General features: G+C 70.1%; 1 protein-coding gene across 1 annotated transcript in view; it reads right to left on the bottom strand.

Moving 5' to 3' along the window:
- LOC104569600 (unconventional myosin-XVIIIa-like) overlaps positions 1 to 13,573 on the bottom strand; it is a 29,702-nt gene extending 16,129 nt beyond the window's left edge. The window contains exons 1-17 of the mRNA XM_088533109.1: positions 12,556 to 13,573; positions 7,516 to 7,572; positions 7,254 to 7,331; positions 6,833 to 6,949; positions 6,270 to 6,326; positions 5,994 to 6,081; positions 5,802 to 5,911; positions 5,548 to 5,724; positions 5,238 to 5,448; positions 4,871 to 5,013; positions 4,147 to 4,247; positions 3,949 to 4,012; positions 3,514 to 3,658; positions 1,276 to 1,449; positions 1,038 to 1,128; positions 765 to 957; positions 115 to 201 (exon numbers count right to left, since the gene is read on the bottom strand). Coding sequence (XP_088389235.1) covers positions 115 to 201; positions 765 to 957; positions 1,038 to 1,128; positions 1,276 to 1,449; positions 3,514 to 3,658; positions 3,949 to 4,012; positions 4,147 to 4,247; positions 4,871 to 5,013; positions 5,238 to 5,448; positions 5,548 to 5,724; positions 5,802 to 5,911; positions 5,994 to 6,081; positions 6,270 to 6,326; positions 6,833 to 6,949; positions 7,254 to 7,331; positions 7,516 to 7,572; positions 12,556 to 13,569 — 2,907 coding nt within the window. The 5' untranslated portion in view covers positions 13,570 to 13,573. The remainder of the gene's footprint in view (positions 1 to 114; positions 202 to 764; positions 958 to 1,037; positions 1,129 to 1,275; positions 1,450 to 3,513; positions 3,659 to 3,948; positions 4,013 to 4,146; positions 4,248 to 4,870; positions 5,014 to 5,237; positions 5,449 to 5,547; positions 5,725 to 5,801; positions 5,912 to 5,993; positions 6,082 to 6,269; positions 6,327 to 6,832; positions 6,950 to 7,253; positions 7,332 to 7,515; positions 7,573 to 12,555) is intronic.
- Between the last annotated feature and the right edge of the window lie 5,229 nt (positions 13,574 to 18,802).

The following is an 18,802-nucleotide window of genomic DNA, read 5'->3' as shown; positions in this document are numbered from 1 at the left end:
CTGCTCGTTAGCGGTAACGAGAGCGAGCAGCGTCGTGCAAGCATGCAAAGTGCCGCAAAGCGGGGCCTGCGAGCACCGGCCGCGCGGGAAGCGCCGGGAGCGACGTGTGCTTACCAGAGCCTGGTGTGAGGGCTGGTCTACAGTGGCTACAGAGCCCGGTGTAGCGGGCTCTGTGTCAGCCAGTGCAAGCTCTATGTTTTCCTAGAGAGGACGGACAGAGGAGCGATTAGTGCCTGTGTCACTAGAGATCGGCGTTAGGGACCCGAGCGGGCCGGTCAGTGCATTAGTCTCAATCGGATCTAGGCAGTGCGGCGGCAGGGGTTTCCCAGCCACGGCACGAGGCATCCGGCCACCCCGCCACCAGCCGTGTCCCGCTGCTCCCCGCCGGATCCCGGGAATGGCACACGGGTCCCCTGCAGGACTGAGGTCCCTGGGGGCGCTGGGATGGGCTGGGAGCAGCAAGCACACACGCAGTGGCAATACCCTCCCTGCCACCCACTGTGGTGTCGTTGTCACCTCTAGCCCTGGCACGTTTGCAAACAGAGCTGCCCTGCGGCGGGCGCTGCAGGCAAAGGCACCGCCGATGGTGGGAAACCCCATGGGAACCCCTGCTGCAAGGAGCTGATTAGGTTGGACCCGGTCCAGATGCGACCGCTGCTAGAGGAATCAGCGGGGGGAAGGAGGACTCTAGGGGGGCAGCAGCAGAGCGGAGAGGAAGGAGAGGAGAGGAGGCAGGTCCCCCCGCGCCACGGCCTCCCCGCTACCTCCTTGTAGCGTTCGAGCTCCTGGGCGAAGGTGCGCTGGTGGAAGAGCAGCTGCAGGCGCTCCTGGGCGTAGTTGTGGCACAGCTCCTCGAAGGTGGCCCCGCGGCTCTGCCCCGCGAGCGCCGGGTTCTGCGCGCCGGGGGTGTCCACCACCGTCACGGAGCACAGCGAGTGCTGGCTCGACTTGAGGGCCCTGCGCGGCGCCAGGGCAGAGCGGGGCTGGGCGGGCGCCGCGGGGCACCCCCGGCCCCGCCCCGGCCCCCCGTGTCCTACCTGTTGAGCAGCGAGATGAGCAGCGTGAAGAGCTCCGAGTACAGGCCCGCGGCCATGCCCTCCAGGCACTCCAGCGCCGAGAGCTTGGGACCTGGACGAGACGGATCTGCGTGAGTCCCACCACCCTGCACCGCGTTTCCCCCTGGGACAACGTGTTTCCCCAAGAACCACAGCCCGGTGGTGCCCAGCGCCTGCCCGCCGCCCCCTCGGGCTGCACCCATGCAGTACCAGGCCGTACCTGCGCCATCGCCCATGCCCGTGTCCTCGGGGCCCTGGCGGAACGAGGTGGATCTCTGCAGGCTGCCCTTGGGCTGGTGCTTGAAGATGGAGGAGGAGAGCTCCTCCAGGCTGCAGCCCAGCAGGTAGGCGGCTTTCTGGGCCCACTCGTGCCGAGCAAACTGCTTCCTCCCGGCTGCGGGGCACAGAGAGAGAGGGAGAATCAGCGCCGGCCAGGGCGGGTTATCCTGGGGGATACAGGGTCCCTCCTGCCAGACCTGGGATGCTCCCAGGTCCTCCCTGAGAGAAGGCTGGGGACAGGGGGTGGCAGGTTAAAGCCACCTTCATGGCAGGGATGTGAAGCACAGCTGGGGCAGCGGGAGCTCAGGGCTTTGCACATTAGCACAGGGGTGCCAAGCGCTGGGGCGCAAGGACTGCGGATCTGGCATCGGGATGCAGAGGGTTTTGCATCTCGGCAAGGCTAACGTCAGATGTGCCATGGGCTAGGGATACAGGATCACCTTCCTACTCCTGTGCACAGCCGGTGGGACAAACAGGGCCTGGATCAGGGCCATGGAAGGTCCCCCCACAACAGTGCTGGTCATGGAGACCCCCCGGTGCAAGGACCCAAATCAGTGCTGCCCATAGGACACAGCACAGCCGCTGGGCACAGGCACCTGGGTGCCGGGGAGAGGGCAGGGGAGCCAGGAGTGGGTTAATGGGGACACACAGGGACATGGCAGCGGGGAGGCAGACGGGACAGGGGAGCAAGACACGCGCAGAGAACAGGACTTTACCTTCATCGGCGTCTGCATTGCAAAGGGGCAGCATGCACCATGCGAACAGAGACAGGGGTTAGAAACAACAGCACGTGGCAGCGCGACACGCGGCACAGGGACCCCCTTCGGCCGAGACACCGCGACACCGTGCGCACGCCGAGCCCGGCTGCCTTGCCCTGGCACAGCCTGCGGCTGGGGGCATCGCCGCACCAAGATGCTGGTACCCGGGCGAGAGCCGGCGCGGTGCCAGCCTGGGATGTTCCCTCCTATGCCCTCTGTGAGCACCTGGCTGCACCGTGGGTGCTGGCACTATGCTGGGGAGCCCCAGGGGGCCAGGTACAGGCAGCAAGTGCCTAAGGAAAGAGCCTGGAGTGTCTGGGCTGACCCTGGGCATCCCCAGTTCTCAGGGAGAGGCAAGGAAGGCACAAGGAGCGAGGCCTGGGAAGCTCTCCCCGTGGAGCAGGACCCGGGATGCTCCGGAGGAGCGGGATCCGGGATGCTCCGGAGGAACAGGGCGGGCGCAGGCTCCGGCTCCGCGCGCATCCCCGTAGCGCTCGCTGCAGCAGGGCCCTGCTGCCCTCTAGTGCCTCGAAGCGCCCCATGGGCGAGCGCTGCGCCCCGCAGCCCCCCGGCACGGCGACCCCTCCGAAATGCAGTGTTATGGGGGTCTCCCCCTGCTCGGCTGCATCTTGCCCTCTCAGGGCTGCACAACCCCTCACACCACTTGGTGCAGCCAGGACCTCCAAGTGCCCGTTCCGGACACACCGTCTCCGGGCCGTGCAGCGAGCCAGGCTCCCACAGCTTGGGGGAAACACCGGGACCCCCGGGGAGCAGAGTGGTGGTGAAGGGACCCCAAAGCCCTGCAATGCCCAGTCTGCTGCCCCTCTGCGCTGCCCCTCGCACCCCGTGCCCCATCCCAGCCCTGCTCAGCACAGCCCTGGGTGCCAAGAGGACCAACGGCGCCGACAGACAGGGCTGGGGCAGCCCCCTGCAGCGGTTGATCCCCATGTGCTGGGGACAGCCCCCCAAGCCTCCATTTCAGCCCCGCCACCAGCAGCAGCACCCGGAGTGATGCCGCGCGCGCCGCAATTACCGGCTCCATCCGCCAGCGGCTCTGCAGGGAGCAAGGGGAGGGCAGAGCTGTTACACCCCGTGGACGAGGCCGCTGCACCCGCCACGGCGCCCACAGGGCCCAACAACCCCCTCAGGGTCCCCCCGAGAGCCCCGGCCACGCACGGGGTGAAGGCGCTCACTGCCGTCCAGCAAGGCCACCCCGATGGAGGGGACAAAGCCCGGGGACACGGAGCACCCACAGGGCTGCTCCTGGGGTTAATGCAACCCCAATGTCCCCACGGGGTCCAGCTGACCGCTCACATTCACAGTGTCCCCTGGCACGCAGAGGTGTCGCAGGTCCTGGGACCCTGGGCAGCCTGGAGAGCTCAGTCTTGGTTTATTAGCGCCAGCTCTGAAGGCTCCCTTACCTTTGGTGGCCCCGGCAGCCCCCAGGTGGTAGATAGCCCCCAGGACGAGCCAGAAGGCCTTCTGCTCATCGCTGGAGATGCCCATCACCTTCATGGCAGCCTGGAGCTTGTTGAACTGCTGCGTTGCCTTCTGCTTCTCCTCTGGCTGCAGGGAGGGAAGGGACACGATCAGCATGGGAGCCACAGCACCGCTCGGACCAAAACCTCTGCACCCCGCAGGGGAAGCGCGCCCGAACGGGCTGGGGGCACCTCCACAGAGGTCCCCTTGCCCAGGGGGACAGGGCCAACCACTGGGAAGGGCTTTCCCAGTGCATTTTCCCAGCTGGCAGCAGCATCAAGATGCAGGACATGTCCCAAAGCCCCAGTCTCCGTGACAGCGGGCCCCAGGACCCTCGGCTCAGCCCCCCGCAGTCCCACAGGGAAGGAGCAAGTGACCTTGGAAAGCGGCGCGATGCCAAAGACGTTGTTCTCCGCCAGGTGGTTGAAGTGAAGCTCAGTCCTGCAGGGACAAACATGGAGATTTGTCCCATTTAACAGTCCCGCACGGCAGAGCCACCCACTGGTGTCTGCAGGAGGGAAAGCTCAAAGCCCCAGGCAGGGGCCAGCTGGTCCCCAAGCCCTCGCCGCGCTCACCGCAGGGCGTTATCGGAGCAGGCCAGCAGGTAGTAGAAGACGTTGAAGGTGGCTTCGTTGGCCGGGCGCCGGGCGACGCGGAGCTTCTCGAGCAGTAGCGTCTGGGAGAGGTTGGGGACGTTGGGACCCGTCCCCGGGGGACCAGGGTCCCCACACACCAGCACTGGCCTCGTCCGTGTCACCCACTGCCAGCACCCCTGTCCCTGCAGCACCTTCCTGGTGCTGGGGCAGTGCGAGGGCCTCCGCATCCTGCCGCGGAGCTGCGTTAATGCCAACAGTGCCCGCGCAAGCCGGAGGCACCCGAGTTCCCTGCGGCTGCTCGCAGTGACGAGCGGTGCCGGCAACTACAGCCCCGAGCGGCTCTGCTAGTTGTTAGGGACTCTTTATCACACTGGGATGGTGCTTGGAGCGAAATACCCTGGAAAAAGGGCTAGTTTGGCAAGGGAAGGATGTAATCTGCAGCTCTGCTCTCCAATCGGCCACACGCTGGAAGGTGGAAACGGAGACGAGAGCAACAACGCTGAGCAGCGCCGACGCGGCGGGGTTGCAGCAGAGCTGCTGCGAGCTCGCGGGCTAGCGCACGGCCGGGCTGCAGCAGCAAACGAACTGCGAGGGCGGCGGAGATGCTGCAGCGGGTAGAGCCCTCGGCTCCCGCGGGGCCCTCCGCGGCGGCGCCGCATCCCCACGAGCCGCCGGGAGCCTCCTCGTGCCGCCTGGCTCTCACCTGCACCGAGGCGGACGCCACCTGCCCGGCCTGGTCGAAGTCCAGGGAGATGATCTGGGAGAAGCGCGTGGCGTTGCCGTTCATGCTGGTGCTGCTATTGCCAAAAGCCTCGAGGACGGTGTAGAGCGCCTGCCACTTCTCCGCTGCGGGAAGACGAGCGTGGCAGTGGGGCGCGCGGGGCTGCGCAGAGGGCGGCCGGAGCCGAGCGCGGCTGAACCGCGGCGCGGGCGAGCTGCACGTGAGCCGTGTCCTGCGCCGGCGCTGCAGCCGGGAGCGAGCGCGTGGAAAAGCATCTGGTGCCGGTGTGCAGGGCTGAGAGGCGGCGAGGGCAGTGCAAGGGGTGCGCGCGGGCGGCGCTCGGACTCACCCGAGAAGACCTTGCCGGTGCTGCCGGCGATGGTGGCCAGGTACTGCACGAGGTGCTGGCAGTTGGTGGTCTTGCCGCTGCCGCTGCTGCCCAGCAGCACCACGGCCTGGTCCTGGCGGCTCATGAGCATGCTGCGGTAGGCGGCCTGCGCCACGGCGTAGATGTGCGGCGACATGTCCTCCCGGCGGCACCCTTTGAACATGTGCATGACCTGCGGGCAGCAACGGGGGCATCGTGAGCTTCCGAGGCCCTGGGCAGCTTCGTGCGCTCCCCACGGCCACCGCAGAGCCGCCCCGGCAGCCCCCGGCACCTTCTCGGAGTACATGGACGGGGAGCTCAGCGGGTTGACGATGACCATGGTGGGCCCCGCGTAGGTGTGCATGAGGTTGCCGCCGTAGCGCTGCCGCAGCGTGTGCAGCACGCTCGACTCGTTGAGGTAGACGAGGCCGGCGAGGTCCTCGGCGCGGTCGCAGGACGGCGGGTTGGCCTGGCAATGGGGCAGGGGGGCGTCAGCGGGGAGCACTGGCCACCCCCTGCCCACACCTCCCCACGCCACGGCCCTACCTTCTCCACGTCGTCCTCATCCACCTCCAGGATGGCCCCGTCGTGGTCCAGCTTCACCTTGACCTTGCCCTCGGGCAGCGCGCTGGCCTCGTCCGCGCGCAGCTGGCTGGCTGCGAGGGCGGCACGGTGCTCGCGGGGCCGTGCCGAGCGCCCCGCTCGCTCCGAGCCCCTGTGGTCACCCCCAAGACTCACCCAGGGAGAAGCCATCCTTGTGCACCAGCCACACCTTGTCCGTCTCGTACCAGGCCTCCTCGGCCGCGATCTGCTCCTCCGTCTTGGCCTGCAGGCAGAGACGGGCGCGGGATGTCAGCGTGGGGGGCCCCGTGTCCCCGCTGTCCCCTCCCCGGCTCCGGGGAGCACGGCGAGGCAGGAGCACGTTCGCTGCCGGCGGTGGCACCGGTGCCCCCGCGCGCCCGGAGCCACCGCGTTCCCCAGGGCAGCGCAGAGCGGGGGAAAGCGAAGGCAAACCTGAGCGGCAGCAGGGAGCGGGCCCAGCGGGGCTGCGGGGACATCGTCCGCCTGACCCTAGTGCGGCCGAGAGGCGGGGAGGGAAGGCGAGAGCGTTATCCCCCGCTGCAGAGAGCGAGCAGAGCGGCGGCGAGGGGGCAACGCGCAGCGCCCCGGCCACGCGGGCACGGCGCTGCCCTCCTGCAGCTCGTGCCTGGTACACCGCGGGTGTCCATCCCCGGGGATTGCTGCCCCTGCGCGTCCCAGCGCCAGCACGTGCCGGGCACCAGTGCTTCATGGTGCAAAACCTGGGCACCTCCAACAGTGAGACTTGGCGCGAGGATGCCAACCCGCGCGGCGGAAACGGAGCCGCCGAGCTCCCAAAGCGCTCCCTGCCTTCCCAGCGCCCCTCTGCTGCTCCGTGTGCGCCCCACTCTGCCCCTCCGCGCGTCCTCCCGGCGCGTCCGTGGCCGGCGCGGGCGCACGGAGCTCTGCATCCCGCCTGGCTCGCGCCGCGCTGGCCCCGGCGCAGCCCCGTGCGTCCCGGCATGGCGCTGGCCTCGTCGGCGCGGGGGAAGCCTTACGCTCCAGCACGAGGCGCGTGCGCAGACGCCGGCCCAGCGGCGGACGGCGGAGGGGAGCTCCGGCGCGTGCGGGTACGGTACCTGGCCGGGTGCCGACGGCGGGGCCGCGGGGTCCAGCTGGAGGCAGCGAGGCGAGAAGGAGAGAAAGGAGAAGAGAGGGGTGAGAGGCAGAGAGCAGCACAAGCACCGGCAGTGCCACGCGGCCCCGATCCCTGCAGCTCCGCACGCGCATCGCCCCGTCCTGGGCTCCTGGATGGTGCTGGGGAAGAACCGGCCCACAAATGGACACAGATGGGCGCTGCAAAAGGCAGCCCCTTCCCTGCTCCTCTGCACGCTCGGCAGCCCCGGCCGGAGAGCGGCCGTGAGCCCCACGTCATGCCCGGTCCCTGCTCCCCTGCTTAGCGCCAACCCCCCCAATTACAGCAGGCGCGAAGATCCTCTCCAGCCGGCGCTGCGCCTCCTCCGACGGGCTCAGCGGGGACCCGGGGGCGGCTGCAGCCTGGAGGCAAAGCAGCGTCATGGCACCGGCCCCGGCATCGCCGCTGCGCTGGCGCTCGCGGCCCGCGCGGGAGGACGGGGGACGCAGCGAGGGCGCAAGGCTGGCGCTGACCGAGGCCGCTCGGGGATGGCGGCGAAGAGCGCGGGGGACCCCGGCCGGCCGCGCGCGCTGGGCGGCCACGCACCTGCTGGGGGGCTCCCGGCGTCGCGGGGCTCGCTCGCTTCTCGGCCGGCGGCTGCTGCTTCTGCTCCGCGGGGCCGGGAGGGAAGGGGCAGCGTGACGGGGTGGCCGCGAGTGCCACCGCTCGCGCCGGCGCAGGGACCCCCCCAGCCCGCACACTGCACACGCCGACACGCCGCACGCCGTGCCGCGCTCGCGGTGCCCCGCGCTCACACCATGCTCCGCAGCGGCGGCGTTTCGGGAGCCGCGCGTGTTGGCACCATGCACACACGCAGCGGTACCTTGTGCCTCTCCAGCGCGGTGGGTTTCGGCGCGGGCGGCTTTGCCGGCTCCGCTTTGCCCTGGGGCGGCTGCGCCGGCGGCTCCGGCGCCGCTTTGGCGCCCGGCGGGGCGGGCGGGGGACCCGGCTTCTCGGCCCCGTGGCCACCGACCACCTCGGGGGGCTTCTCCTCCCTCCTGTCGCCCAGCCGGGACCGCGGCCGGTGCTCTTTGGTTTTGCCCTTCGCCATGAGGGTTTTGAGCCCCGCCGAGATCTCGTCCTTGGGCTCTGGCTTGCCGGGAGCCGCGCTGCCGGACGGGACCTTCTCCTCCTTTTTGGGAGGCGCCGCTGGCTCGGGGGACTTGGCGTCTCTGGCCGGCTCCCTGGCGCCGCTGGCGTCCTCGCCCGGCAGGACTTTGCGGACCACCTTGCGGACCACGCGGACCACCCTGCGGCGGGACAGGCCCTGCCCGTCGTCCGCCAGCGCCTCGGGGCCCTCGGGGCCGTTGGCCGCAGGGGCTGCCGCCGGGGCCGGGCTCTCGCCGTTCAGCACCCGCTCCGGGCCCTTCCCGCTCGCCGGCGGCGGCTCCGGGCTCTTCGGCGGCTCCGGACTCCGTGGCGCTTGCGCCGCATCTTTCGCCGCGCTCGGACTCTCTGACTACAGCCACAAACACAGCGGCGGGTTACGGGCGGCCGCACGGGGACAGCCCTGTCCCCCCTGCTGCCGCGAGCGTCCGTGGACACCGCGCCGGTCCCGGGGTGTCCCCGGTGCCGCAGGGCGGCCGCCTTCCTGCCGCGGGAATGCGGCACGCGGGCAGCGCCGGGAGCCCACGCGGATCTGCCCCATCCCGGCACACGCACCCGCCTCCCCGCACAGCGACACTTACAGCCCCGTCCTCCTTCACGGGTCTTTTCACAGCTAAGGATTTGTCCTCGTCCTTAACCTGGGGGTCACACAAGCAAGAGGGGCAGGTCTGAGCCCCCGCCGGGTCCCTACGCGGCTCGGCCCGGCTGCCCGGATTGTTCCCAGGGCTGCGCTGAGCCCTGCAAGCAGCCACTGGAGAATCCCCCCGGCCAGCGGCTCCCCGCTGCAGCAGCAAGTTTCTGAGCCAAAACTGCGGGTGTCAGAGCTTGGGATGAGGAGCGGCTCTGATGGGAGCTCCCAAGGAGCAGCTCTGATGGGAGCTCCTGAGGGGAACCCGGTGGCTTTTGCAGTGGGTTCACGGCCCAAATTTGCAGCAGGCACGAGGACGGGGCCGGGAATGCAAACACGGCACATGCGAGGCCGAGCGTGGAGCGATCCCTGGAGCACCGGGAGCACCGGGAGCACCGGGAGCACCGGGCTCCCTCCATGCAAACCCGCAGGAGGGGCTGCAGCTGGCGCCCGAGCGGGTAAATGAAACCCGAGGGGGGCCGGTTCCCTGCCCCCTGCGCGAGCGGCCCTGACAGCTGCGCCCTGCGCCGCGGCGGCCGCGAGCCAAGGGCAGGGGACGGCGAGCGCGGCACGAGGCCGTCCCGTCCTCCCGGGGCGCCAGGACATGACGCGGCGCCCACGGAGCCACCACGGGGCTCCCGACGCCGTGTGAGGAGCGGCACAATCAGGTGCCCGTGGCCGCGCACGGCGGTGGGGAGGGGAGATCCCGGGTTGCTCCTGGGTGCAAGGACGGGCCCAGGACCCCCCATCTCTCGCTGTGGCGGATTTTGCCCCCCTCCCTCGGAGCTGCTCCCCCGGCAGGACGCGCTGCCCGCCGGGAAGCGCGGCCGAGACTTCCCTTCTGCTCCCAGAACGCGAAGCGGGAGGAAAACGCCATGGCGAGGTCTGCTGGAGCCGGAGCCCTGGCTGGGGAGAAAGGAGGAGGTGAGCGGGGGGGCAGCCCCGGCCCGGGCACGACCCGGGCTCCGACAATGCCCCATTCTCCGGCGCGGCCGCCCGGATGTGCCGGGCACAGAGGGCTGCTCAGAGCCGCAGACGCCTCCAGGCACCGGTCGGCCCAGGCACCATCTGGGCTCCCCAGAACTGGGGGGCCCTAAAGGGGATGGGGGGGGAAGAGAGCACCCGAGCCCAGGCTGAGACCGGACAAAACTCACTCCACAAAGAGCAGCTAATGGGCAGCAGCACCACAACCAACCCCCTGCCGGGCCGGCCCCCGCACCACCAGGGTGAGGCAGGGGATATTTTTTCCGCGGGGCCGTGCTTTCCCTGGCACGCTCCGTCCCTCCGGGGGGCTATTCCGGGCGGCTGACGGGGCTCCGGGGCTGGCGGCCAGCACCGATTTGGGAGCCACCCACGGGACGTGAGGCCCCACAGACCCCTCACCCCACATCCCGCTTCCCCCAGCCCCCCTGGCTTTGCATTCCCAAGCTTTTCCGGGCTCCCATGTGTGGTCACAGAGAGGCCCCTCGGTGGCCGGGGCCACCGAACCCAGGTGGGCGGCTAGTGCCAGCGCAGCCCCCCGCCCCGTCCCCACACGGCGTCGCTCCGGGCACGATTCCCATCTTACCGCGGCCGTGGGGAGCCGGGGCCCCGCGGAGCGCCGCACGCGGCCGCGTTTCCGCCGGGGAGAGGAGCGCGGCGCAGAGCGAGCGGCCCCGCGAGCGGCGCGCGGCCACGTCCCCTCCGCCCCCGGCGCGCGCGGGGACAGCTGGGCTGATACGGCCACCCTAAAAATAGCGGAGGAATGCGAGCGGCCCCCGGCGCCGCGGGACCGGCCTCGCCGCCGCCGCAGGAAGTGATGTGGGGCCGGGGCCGCGCGAGGAAGAGCCGGTGGAGCCGCCTCGCGCGGAACGGGAAGGGAAGCGGCTCGGCCGCGCACGGAGCCGAGCGACCCTGCGGTCCCCGGGCACAGGCGGTGGCACCGCGGGCAGGATGGCACCGAGCAGCAGGGCTGGTCGCGGGGCTGGCGGGACGCACGAGGCACCCGCTCCGCCGGCGCTGAAGCTGCTCTGGCAGCAAAGCTCCCCGCGGGGCGCAGTGTCACCCTGGAGAAGGTGACCACGGCGTCCCCGCCGCGCGAGAGCGGCCCCAAACCGCCCAGAAATGGGGGGAGGCAGCAACCGAATGTCCCCGCGACGCCCCATGGCGCGGGGAGCCGAACCCCGCGGGGCGTCCTCAGAGGGAGGACGGTGACACCGGCGTCCCCAGCAGCGCTGGCGTCATCAGCAGAAAGGTCACGGCCGTGTCCTCTAGCAACAGGAACTGGCCCGTGAAGGGAGCGGGAGCCGAGCGGAGACAACGCGAAAGACCCGCGTGTCCCCAAGGGGAATGCCCAGGGTGGCTCTTCCGCAAGGGGCACCCGCTGCCATCCGTCACACCCCAAAGCGCCAGGTTGTGTCCCTGCACTGCCCACCCTCAGGGGCAGAGAGCGGCGCAACAAGGGACCGATCCGGCACACGGCGGCATCCGGCACCCGCTCCCGCATCAGCGGCGCCCTCGGGGCGATGCAGCAGCGTGCGGCATCCGCCACGTCCCGGCATCCCGCGCAGCGCCGGCACCCGGACACGCCGCCGCGGGGCCGGGCACGGCCAGGCCAGGGGCGCCCAATGCCTGCGGTTTGCCAGAGCGTTCGGGCGCGTTTCTGGAATATTTGTGCGCTGCCGGCGCCGCACGGCGCATGCCCGGGCTGCACCAGAGGAATGTCAACGGCAAATAAATAAATAGGAGCGTGGAGCGCGGCCAGCCCCGCGGCCCCGGCGCCCTCCGCAGCCCCGGCCGGGGAGGCGCTCCCAGAGCTGCAGCCCAAACTATGCCTATAATTTCCTGTTCCAGAAGGGATCATTTTTATGTAAATGAGGAGCAGAAGCATTCCAGGAGTGCGGCCGGGAATGCCGCCTCCCCGGCCGGCCCCCCAGCGTGGCCGGAGGCGCCCTGCTCCGGGCAGCGCCCCCGCGCTCAAGGCCTGGGAACGCGGCCCGTGCCCAGAGGAGGAGGCCGGAGACGATGGGAACGGACACACGTGTCCCGGCGCTCCCCCGGGCCGCAGATAACCCGGCGCGTCCCCTCCGGCCTCGCGCCCAGGCCTGCGGCTGGCGGCTCATCCCGCGGGAGCGCCGGCGCCTGCGCCGCCTCCCGGAGGAGCTGCCGGAAAGCAACCGCCGCGCGGCTCCGGCTGCGGCACTGACTCCACCCCGGAGCGGCCGCCGCGGCCGGGCCGGGCTACAGCCCCCGGCACGGGGCACGTTGCAATGGGGATCCCTCCCGGCTCCTCGCGCGTCGGCACCGGGGGGATTTTGCAGGGAAACGGGTCCTGCGAGGACACGCGGTGGCGGCGCACGCAGGTCACCTGGCCACGACACTGCCGCCTGCACAAACCCTTCCCTGCTCCATGTCCCCGGCAGGCACGTGCCATCCTGCTGGTCCCTCTGCCGTGCCTGAGGCGGGACTGCGGCACTGGGAATAGGCTGGTGCGGGGCGGAAAGCTCCCCTGCATCCCTGCCTGCCAGCCTGCTTTCCAATGGAGGCACATCCCTGCAAGGGAGCCCGGTCTCCCAGGATAGATTGACACCTGATCCCAAAGCTGCGGTGGAGCTGGGTGCTCCGGGAGCCCCTCGGGCAGGAGAAAGAGCAAATCCGAGCGCTTTGGGGGGCGAAACCCCCTGCGGCGGGTCCTGAGCGGCGCCCGGCACCGATGCCCCCTCTGCATCCCGGTCACTCAGCTGCTCCCGAGCCTGGCACGGACACGCAGGGAAGGTCCCTCCACACCAGGCAGGAGCGCGCCAGGTCCTGGGAAGCTGGGGCAGGAGCCAGCACAGCCCGTGTCCCCGCGTCCCCGCCGTGGCGGTACTCACGTCGCCGGCGGCGCGGCGCGCGCCCTCGCCGCCCCGCAGCCAGCAGCGGCTCAGCTCGCTCAGCTCCAGGATGGGCTGCACCTTCAGCTGCACCGTCTCCCCCGACTGCCGGATCATCTCCACGATCTCGTCCCGCGTCTTGCTCTCCACGTTCCGCCCGTTGATCTCCACCAGCCGGTCGCCCGGCACCAGCCCCAGCGCCAGGTCCTTGGTGCCGGCGCCGGGCTCGGCGAAATGCACCACGCGCCGGTACACCTGCCCGTCGGCGCCGCGGTCCAGCATGGTGGTGCGGCGCAGGGAGAAGCCGAAGTCGCCGGTGTGGCGCCGCTGCAGCTCCAGCTGCCGCGGCACGGGCGGCTGTGGTGGCACCACGGGCGGCAGCCGCAGCTCCGCCGGGAAGCGCTTGCCCACGAGCTCCGGCACGCGGGCGCGCAGCGAGGCGGCCGAGGGCGTCCGCGGGCGGCCCGGCGACGCCGCGTGCTTGGCCAGCTGCGTCTCCAGCGCGCGGGCCTCCACCTGCGGGGAGGGCGCTGCCGAGTGCTCGGAGGGCGTCGAGGTCTCCGAGGCGCTCTCGTCCCGGCTCTTCTGCGAGAAGGAGAAGCGCTTGACGATCATCTGCGAGTTCTGCTTGGCCAGCGAGCCGAACTTGGCCGCCCGCTGCAGCACCGAGCCCTTGAAGTTGCCGTCGTCCATCTTGAGGTCGTCGCTGGAGCTGGCCGTGCTCAGGTGCCCCGAGTCCAGGATGACGCTGCCCCGGTTGCTGTCGGAGTCAATGTCCGTGAGGTGCAGGTCGGAGCCGCTGGCCACCTTGATGGGGATGGGGTTGGAGATCTCCAGGCGCGTCTTGGACTCCCGCTTGGAGGCCCGGTTGAGGTTGAAGAAACCCCGGCGCATGCTCATCTCCTCCAGGCTCTTGAGCTCGGCTGCCGACATCCGCTCCTTCTTCTCCTTCTTTTCCTTCTTCTCCTTCCTGGCCCCATCCTTCTCTTTGTCCTTCTTCATCAGGTTGAACATGGTGGAAGGGGGCTGGGAGAGCCGCTGGCTCCCGCCGGCGGGGCGCGGGGCGGCCGCCTGCCTGCAGAAGGACACACGGACAAGGCACCGTCAGACAAGCTCAAACCCAACCCACAGCCGCGTGCGCTGCCCCACGGCCCAACGTCCCCTCACAGGGCAGCCCCCAACCCTGGACATGGGATGGGACAGTGCGCACGGGATGGGAAGGAGCGGGATATCCATCCCTGCACGGGGATGGAGCAGGTCTCAGCCCAGGGCTCAACCCCTTCTGGACCCGGGGATGCCCTGCGAGAGCGGCCACGAGCAGGGCCAGTCCTGCATGGAGGGAGGAAGCCCCATCACACGTGAGGCGCGAGCAGCTCCAGTCCCAAACCCTCCTCGAGCGAGCAGAGCTGCTCCCAGCCCATCACAGGGCAGACGAGGTGACAGGGTCCCTATCGGGAAGGACAAAGCACCAAAACGCGGCCCTGGTCGGAGCTCTTGCAATAAACAGGAACCTGCAGGATCGCGTTGCTCCAAAGCGCTGATAAGGGTCTAATTTTAGCAGGGCTTGTGGCAATCACCCGGTGCTACCGGTGACCTCTGGGGACAGTCGGTCTTTCATCCAGGCGCCCCACTTGGCACGGGGGGAGACACCGCGGGCCTGGCACGCGCGGGGACCCCGCGAGCCCAGCGAGGGCCGGCCTGACAGCTATATATAAACCCGGCAGGAAGCCGCTCGGAAACGGCACCTCCGCACAAAGGACGGCAGGAAGAGCCCTCGGCGCCCGGAGCATCTGCGGGCCAGCTCCTGCGCGCCCCTCCGGCCGCCCAAAGCCTTTTTGGGGTGGAAAAAGCCCTTCGCGAGCAGCGTGGCCGGGCGCCGCGGCGCAGGAGGCTCCTGGCCACAGCCGGGCATGCGGGAGGCCCGCGGCCGCCCCGGTCTTTGTGTGCCCGGGGCTCCCGCGCGCCGCGCACGCTCCCTCCCGGCCTTTGTGTCCGCGACAAAAAGCGGCGCAATCTGCATCCCTAATCAGGGATGCAGGCGCAGGGCCCCGCGCGCAGCCTGGCTCCCATCGCCTCCGGGGCTCCGGCATGAGGATGCAGCTCCGGCTTCTCCAGAAGGGCTCCAGAGCGTTTCGGGCTCCGGGAAAAGGCGTTCCTGGCTGCTGACGCGAGCTCGCCGGCACCCACGGCTGCGCGCTGGGCTGGAAAGGACCCAGCAAGGCCACGAGCAGCCGCCTCCGGAAACACGACGCCTCCCGGCCTCTCGTGCCCAGCTCTGCCCTGCCTGGTCCGGACTCGCCACGCCGGCAGCAGCATCCCGGGCACGGGACGGAGCACGCGCTCGGAGCGGGAAGCAGGAAAAAGAGGATCCCGTCAGGAGGTTCAGGGGCTTTCCATGTCCCGCCATGAGTAACGCGGTGCCTGCCCGACCTTACGGAGAGCGCCGGGAGGAAGCGGCTCCTTTGCCGGCTCCCGCGGGACGGGCTGGCTCCGAAGCGGGATCACAGCCCCGCACGCCACCTGCGCCCGCCGCGCCGCCGGCCCGGGCGGTTTGGCGAGGAGGAAGGTAATAAAAGAGGAGCGCGAAGGGCGGCTGTTACAACAGCCGCATTGCAGAGCGGCGATTCACGCAGGGCCCGTCCTGGGTGGGACGCAGCGAGGGCAGGTCCTGAGTCACCGCGCGGGAGGGAGCGCAGGTTGGACGGAGGCTGCGAGGTGGCTCCGGTGACAGAGCAGCAGGTCCTGGCCGTGACGTTCCCAGCGCCAGCGCAGCCACGACGCGGTGAAGGGCCAAAGTCCAGGGCTGGCGGCACCTGGGATGTCTCCGAGCCGGGGACGGGCGGCTGCGGCACTCGCTGGGTGTTCAGGCTTTGCCGTCACGGCCCCGGCTCAGGTGCTGTGTGCGGTGCCACCGCGACGCTGCCGGCCCCGTGCGATGGGGCAGGAATGGGGCAGCGAAGCAGCCGCCAGAACGCGGGATAACGGCTGCGGATGCGACTCCTGCAGCGCAGCAAGGCCTAGGCCAGCGGCTTCACCCCGTGCCCCGAGGAGCCCCAGCGCAGACCGGCTGCTCTGGTCGGCACAGGGGTTGTGCAGACACCCGCAGTGGGGATACACACAACCACAGCGCAAAGCCGGGGTGTACAAACTACCACACGCACTGCAACACGCTGGGGAGGGTGTGCACAAACACCCCGTGCGATGCAGCGGGGTGTTGCGCGCAAACACACACACTGCGCGATGCGGCGGGAGCCTGCACCCCACGCTCAGCGCAACGCAGCGGGGCTTGCACCCCACGCTCGCTGCACAGCACGGCCGGGTCCCGCGCGGGCACCGGGCACGCGGGCTGTGCGGGGGAACAGCAGGCCGAGCACAGCACAACCGCGGGCGCGCACACACACACGCAGGCTCGCTGCAACCCCCGCGCATACACCCGCACAACACACAGCGCACACACACAGCACAAGCGCTGCGGCCCGGCCCGGATGGGGGGCCCTGCGCAGCGGCCCGCCCCGCCCCGGGCCCGCCCCGCCCGGTGCCGGTGCCGGTGCCGGTGCCGGTGCCGGTGGCGGCTGCGGCGCGGGGCACTCACCCTGCGGCGGCGGCGGCGGAGCCGGGCCCGGTGCTGGCGGCGGAGCCGGGCCCCGGCGGCGGCGGCGGCGGCGCGGGGCGGCGCGGGGCGGGGCGGGCGGCGGCTCCGCACCGGGGCGGGCACTGCCGGCCCTGCGCGCGCCGCCCTCCGCCCGCGGCCGGCACCTACAGCCGGCACCTACAGCCGGCACCTACAGCCGGCACCTACAGCCGGCACCTTCACCCTGCCGTGCACAGCCAGCGCCTACAGCCGGCGTCTTAATCGGCCACCTACACCCTGCAGCGCACGCCCGGAACCTATACCCACCACCTATACCCACCACCTATACCCACCACCTACACCCGCCACCTACACCCTGCAGCGCACGCCCGGGCACCTACACTCAGCACCTTCACCCTGCCATGCTCATCCAGCACCTACACCCACCACCTACACCCGGCACCTTCACCCTGCTGTGCGCATCCAGCATCTACACCCACCACCTTCACTCTCCACCTACACCCACTACCTACACTCCGCACTGTGCACCCAGGACATACACCTGCCACCTGCACCCAGCCATCTACACCCTGCAGCGCACACCCTGCACCCACCACGACAGGCAAGCAGGGTGCACACTGTGATGCATGTGGTGTGCCCCGGTGACGTGCACACTGCCATGCCACTGGGTCATGCACTGCAATGACATCATGTTGCATGCACTGCAATGTCACCACGTTCTGCACTGCAGCGCCTTCACGTTGCATGCGCTGCAATGCCATCGCGCTGCATGCAACACGGTGCAGCCAGCACTGCTGCACAGCCCACACTGCAGGTGCTCCTGTGCACTCTGCAGCAGGCACACTGGCAAGGGACACAGTGGTGGCACCCCGTGCAATGCCACATGCCATAGGGCTCTCACACTTGTGTGACACCCCGCTGCAGCACAAATGTGCATGCACAACGCCATAACACCCTGCCGCATGCCCCCTGTGCACAGCCGGAACGCAGGCTGTGAAAACCCCCCATGCAGCACACACACCTTTCCATGAACACACACATGGCAACACACACACGGTGACACGCACTGGTCACAGCCACAAGGGCAACACGCAGTGACACCACAACCGGGCCGAGTGAACAGGGTCCTACAGGAGCGCCTGCCAGAATCCCCTGGGACACAAGCACGTGTGGGGTTGTTGCACAGGGAAAATAGGGCAGCCGGCACTGGCGGAGAGGGAGCAGCTCCGGGACAGACGGATGTGTTTGCTGCCGAAAGCCTTTTATCCCGGGCTCGGCGGGAACGCCTCGCAGAGATGCTATTTTGGTTCAAAGGCCTCTTTTATCACCGCGCGCAGTGGATCAAAGTCCCGGGGAAGGGGGGACACGGCAGCACGGAGCGGGATCCAGGTGGGCCCGAGCAGCCGCTCTCCCTGGGTGTTTACAAAGCGCCGCCTGTTCGCGGGCCGGGGCAGCGTGCCCGCTCGGCACACCGCCTTCCCCGGAGCGCTCGGCGCTCCCGCTGCATTTCGCAGCCCTCCCGGCAGGCCGGGCGGCCGCGGTGGCCGCAGCGGCAGCCGGGAGGCTGGGAGAGGGAGCAGCTCTTCCGCAGCGCCGCGGCGCTTCCTAAATAGGTCACCGCATTTTTTTGTTTTCAGGAGGCTCTGGGATCTAGAAAAACCAGTCGTTCCGGGCAGCTCGCCTGTGTCCCGCGGGATGCAGCGCAACAGCAGGGAGCACCCGCAGCGCCGAGTCTCTGGGGCATCAGCAGCACCACGGCTGTGTCCGGAGCGGAGAGCGCCAGGGTGGCCATTCCCGCTCCGCTTGCAATGAGTCCAAGCGCCACCGGCAGCGGCGCCGTGCGGCTGCCATGGGCTGCGGGCGCTGCTGGGGTGCCCACCGGCTGCATCCATGCGACCGGCTCGGGATGAGCTCTCCCTCTAGCGGCCCCAGGCTCGGGGCACAGCTCTGCTCCGGGACGTGCCCCGTGCGTGGGGACACGCGGGCGTCCGGAGGCAGCCGCGGCAGAGCCTCCTCCAGGCGGCACCTGCCGCCTCCGCGTGGCCGGACAGCTGGCACCACCTCTCCTCCGCGGAGGTTCCCGCTGCCCCAAAATGGGCACCCCAAAATTTGCCAGGCAGACAGCCTAACCCCATTCCTGCTGCCCCCACCTCTGGAATTAGGGCACCCGCACCCCAAATCCAGGCGGCATTCCCAGACAGAATATCCATTCCCCATGCACAGCAGCTGCACTGCCGGCCCCGCCGCGGTGGCTGCGGCCTCCCCGCGGGGGTCCACGTCAGGACAAGCGTGGGCCGAGGCGGGCGCCCGGCGCTGACGGGGCTCTTTTGTTGCGCGCCGGGGCCGGGAGGAACAAAAGGGTCAGTCAGACGCCGGGCGGGCGCTTTGTGCCGCCGCGCAGCCAAGCGCTGAGGCAGCAGCTCCCGCCGCCGCGTGACCCCCCCGCCTGGCACTGCCCCATGGCTGCCACCACCGCCCGCGTCCCCCCTGCCCCGCGGCGCCCACCATGGCGCCCTGGCCCACCCCACAGCCGGGCCTAGCGCTAGGCCCGGCCTGGGGGCAGGGAGGGAAAGGGGGAACAATGACACTGGTTGCCGTGGTAACCGCGCGGCAGGCCAGGGAGGGGGGATGTTGCCGTGGTTACCCAATGCGGCC

This window comes from Tinamus guttatus, unplaced genomic scaffold, assembly GCF_059628265.1.
Source record: "Tinamus guttatus ecotype Peru unplaced genomic scaffold, ASM5962826v1 Tinamus_guttatus_pri_ptg000480l, whole genome shotgun sequence".
In the NCBI taxonomy this organism is placed as follows: Eukaryota; Metazoa; Chordata; class Aves; order Tinamiformes; family Tinamidae; genus Tinamus; species Tinamus guttatus.
The sequence above is the reverse complement of the archived record's forward strand: the minus strand, read 5'-3'. Positions and strand labels throughout refer to the sequence as shown.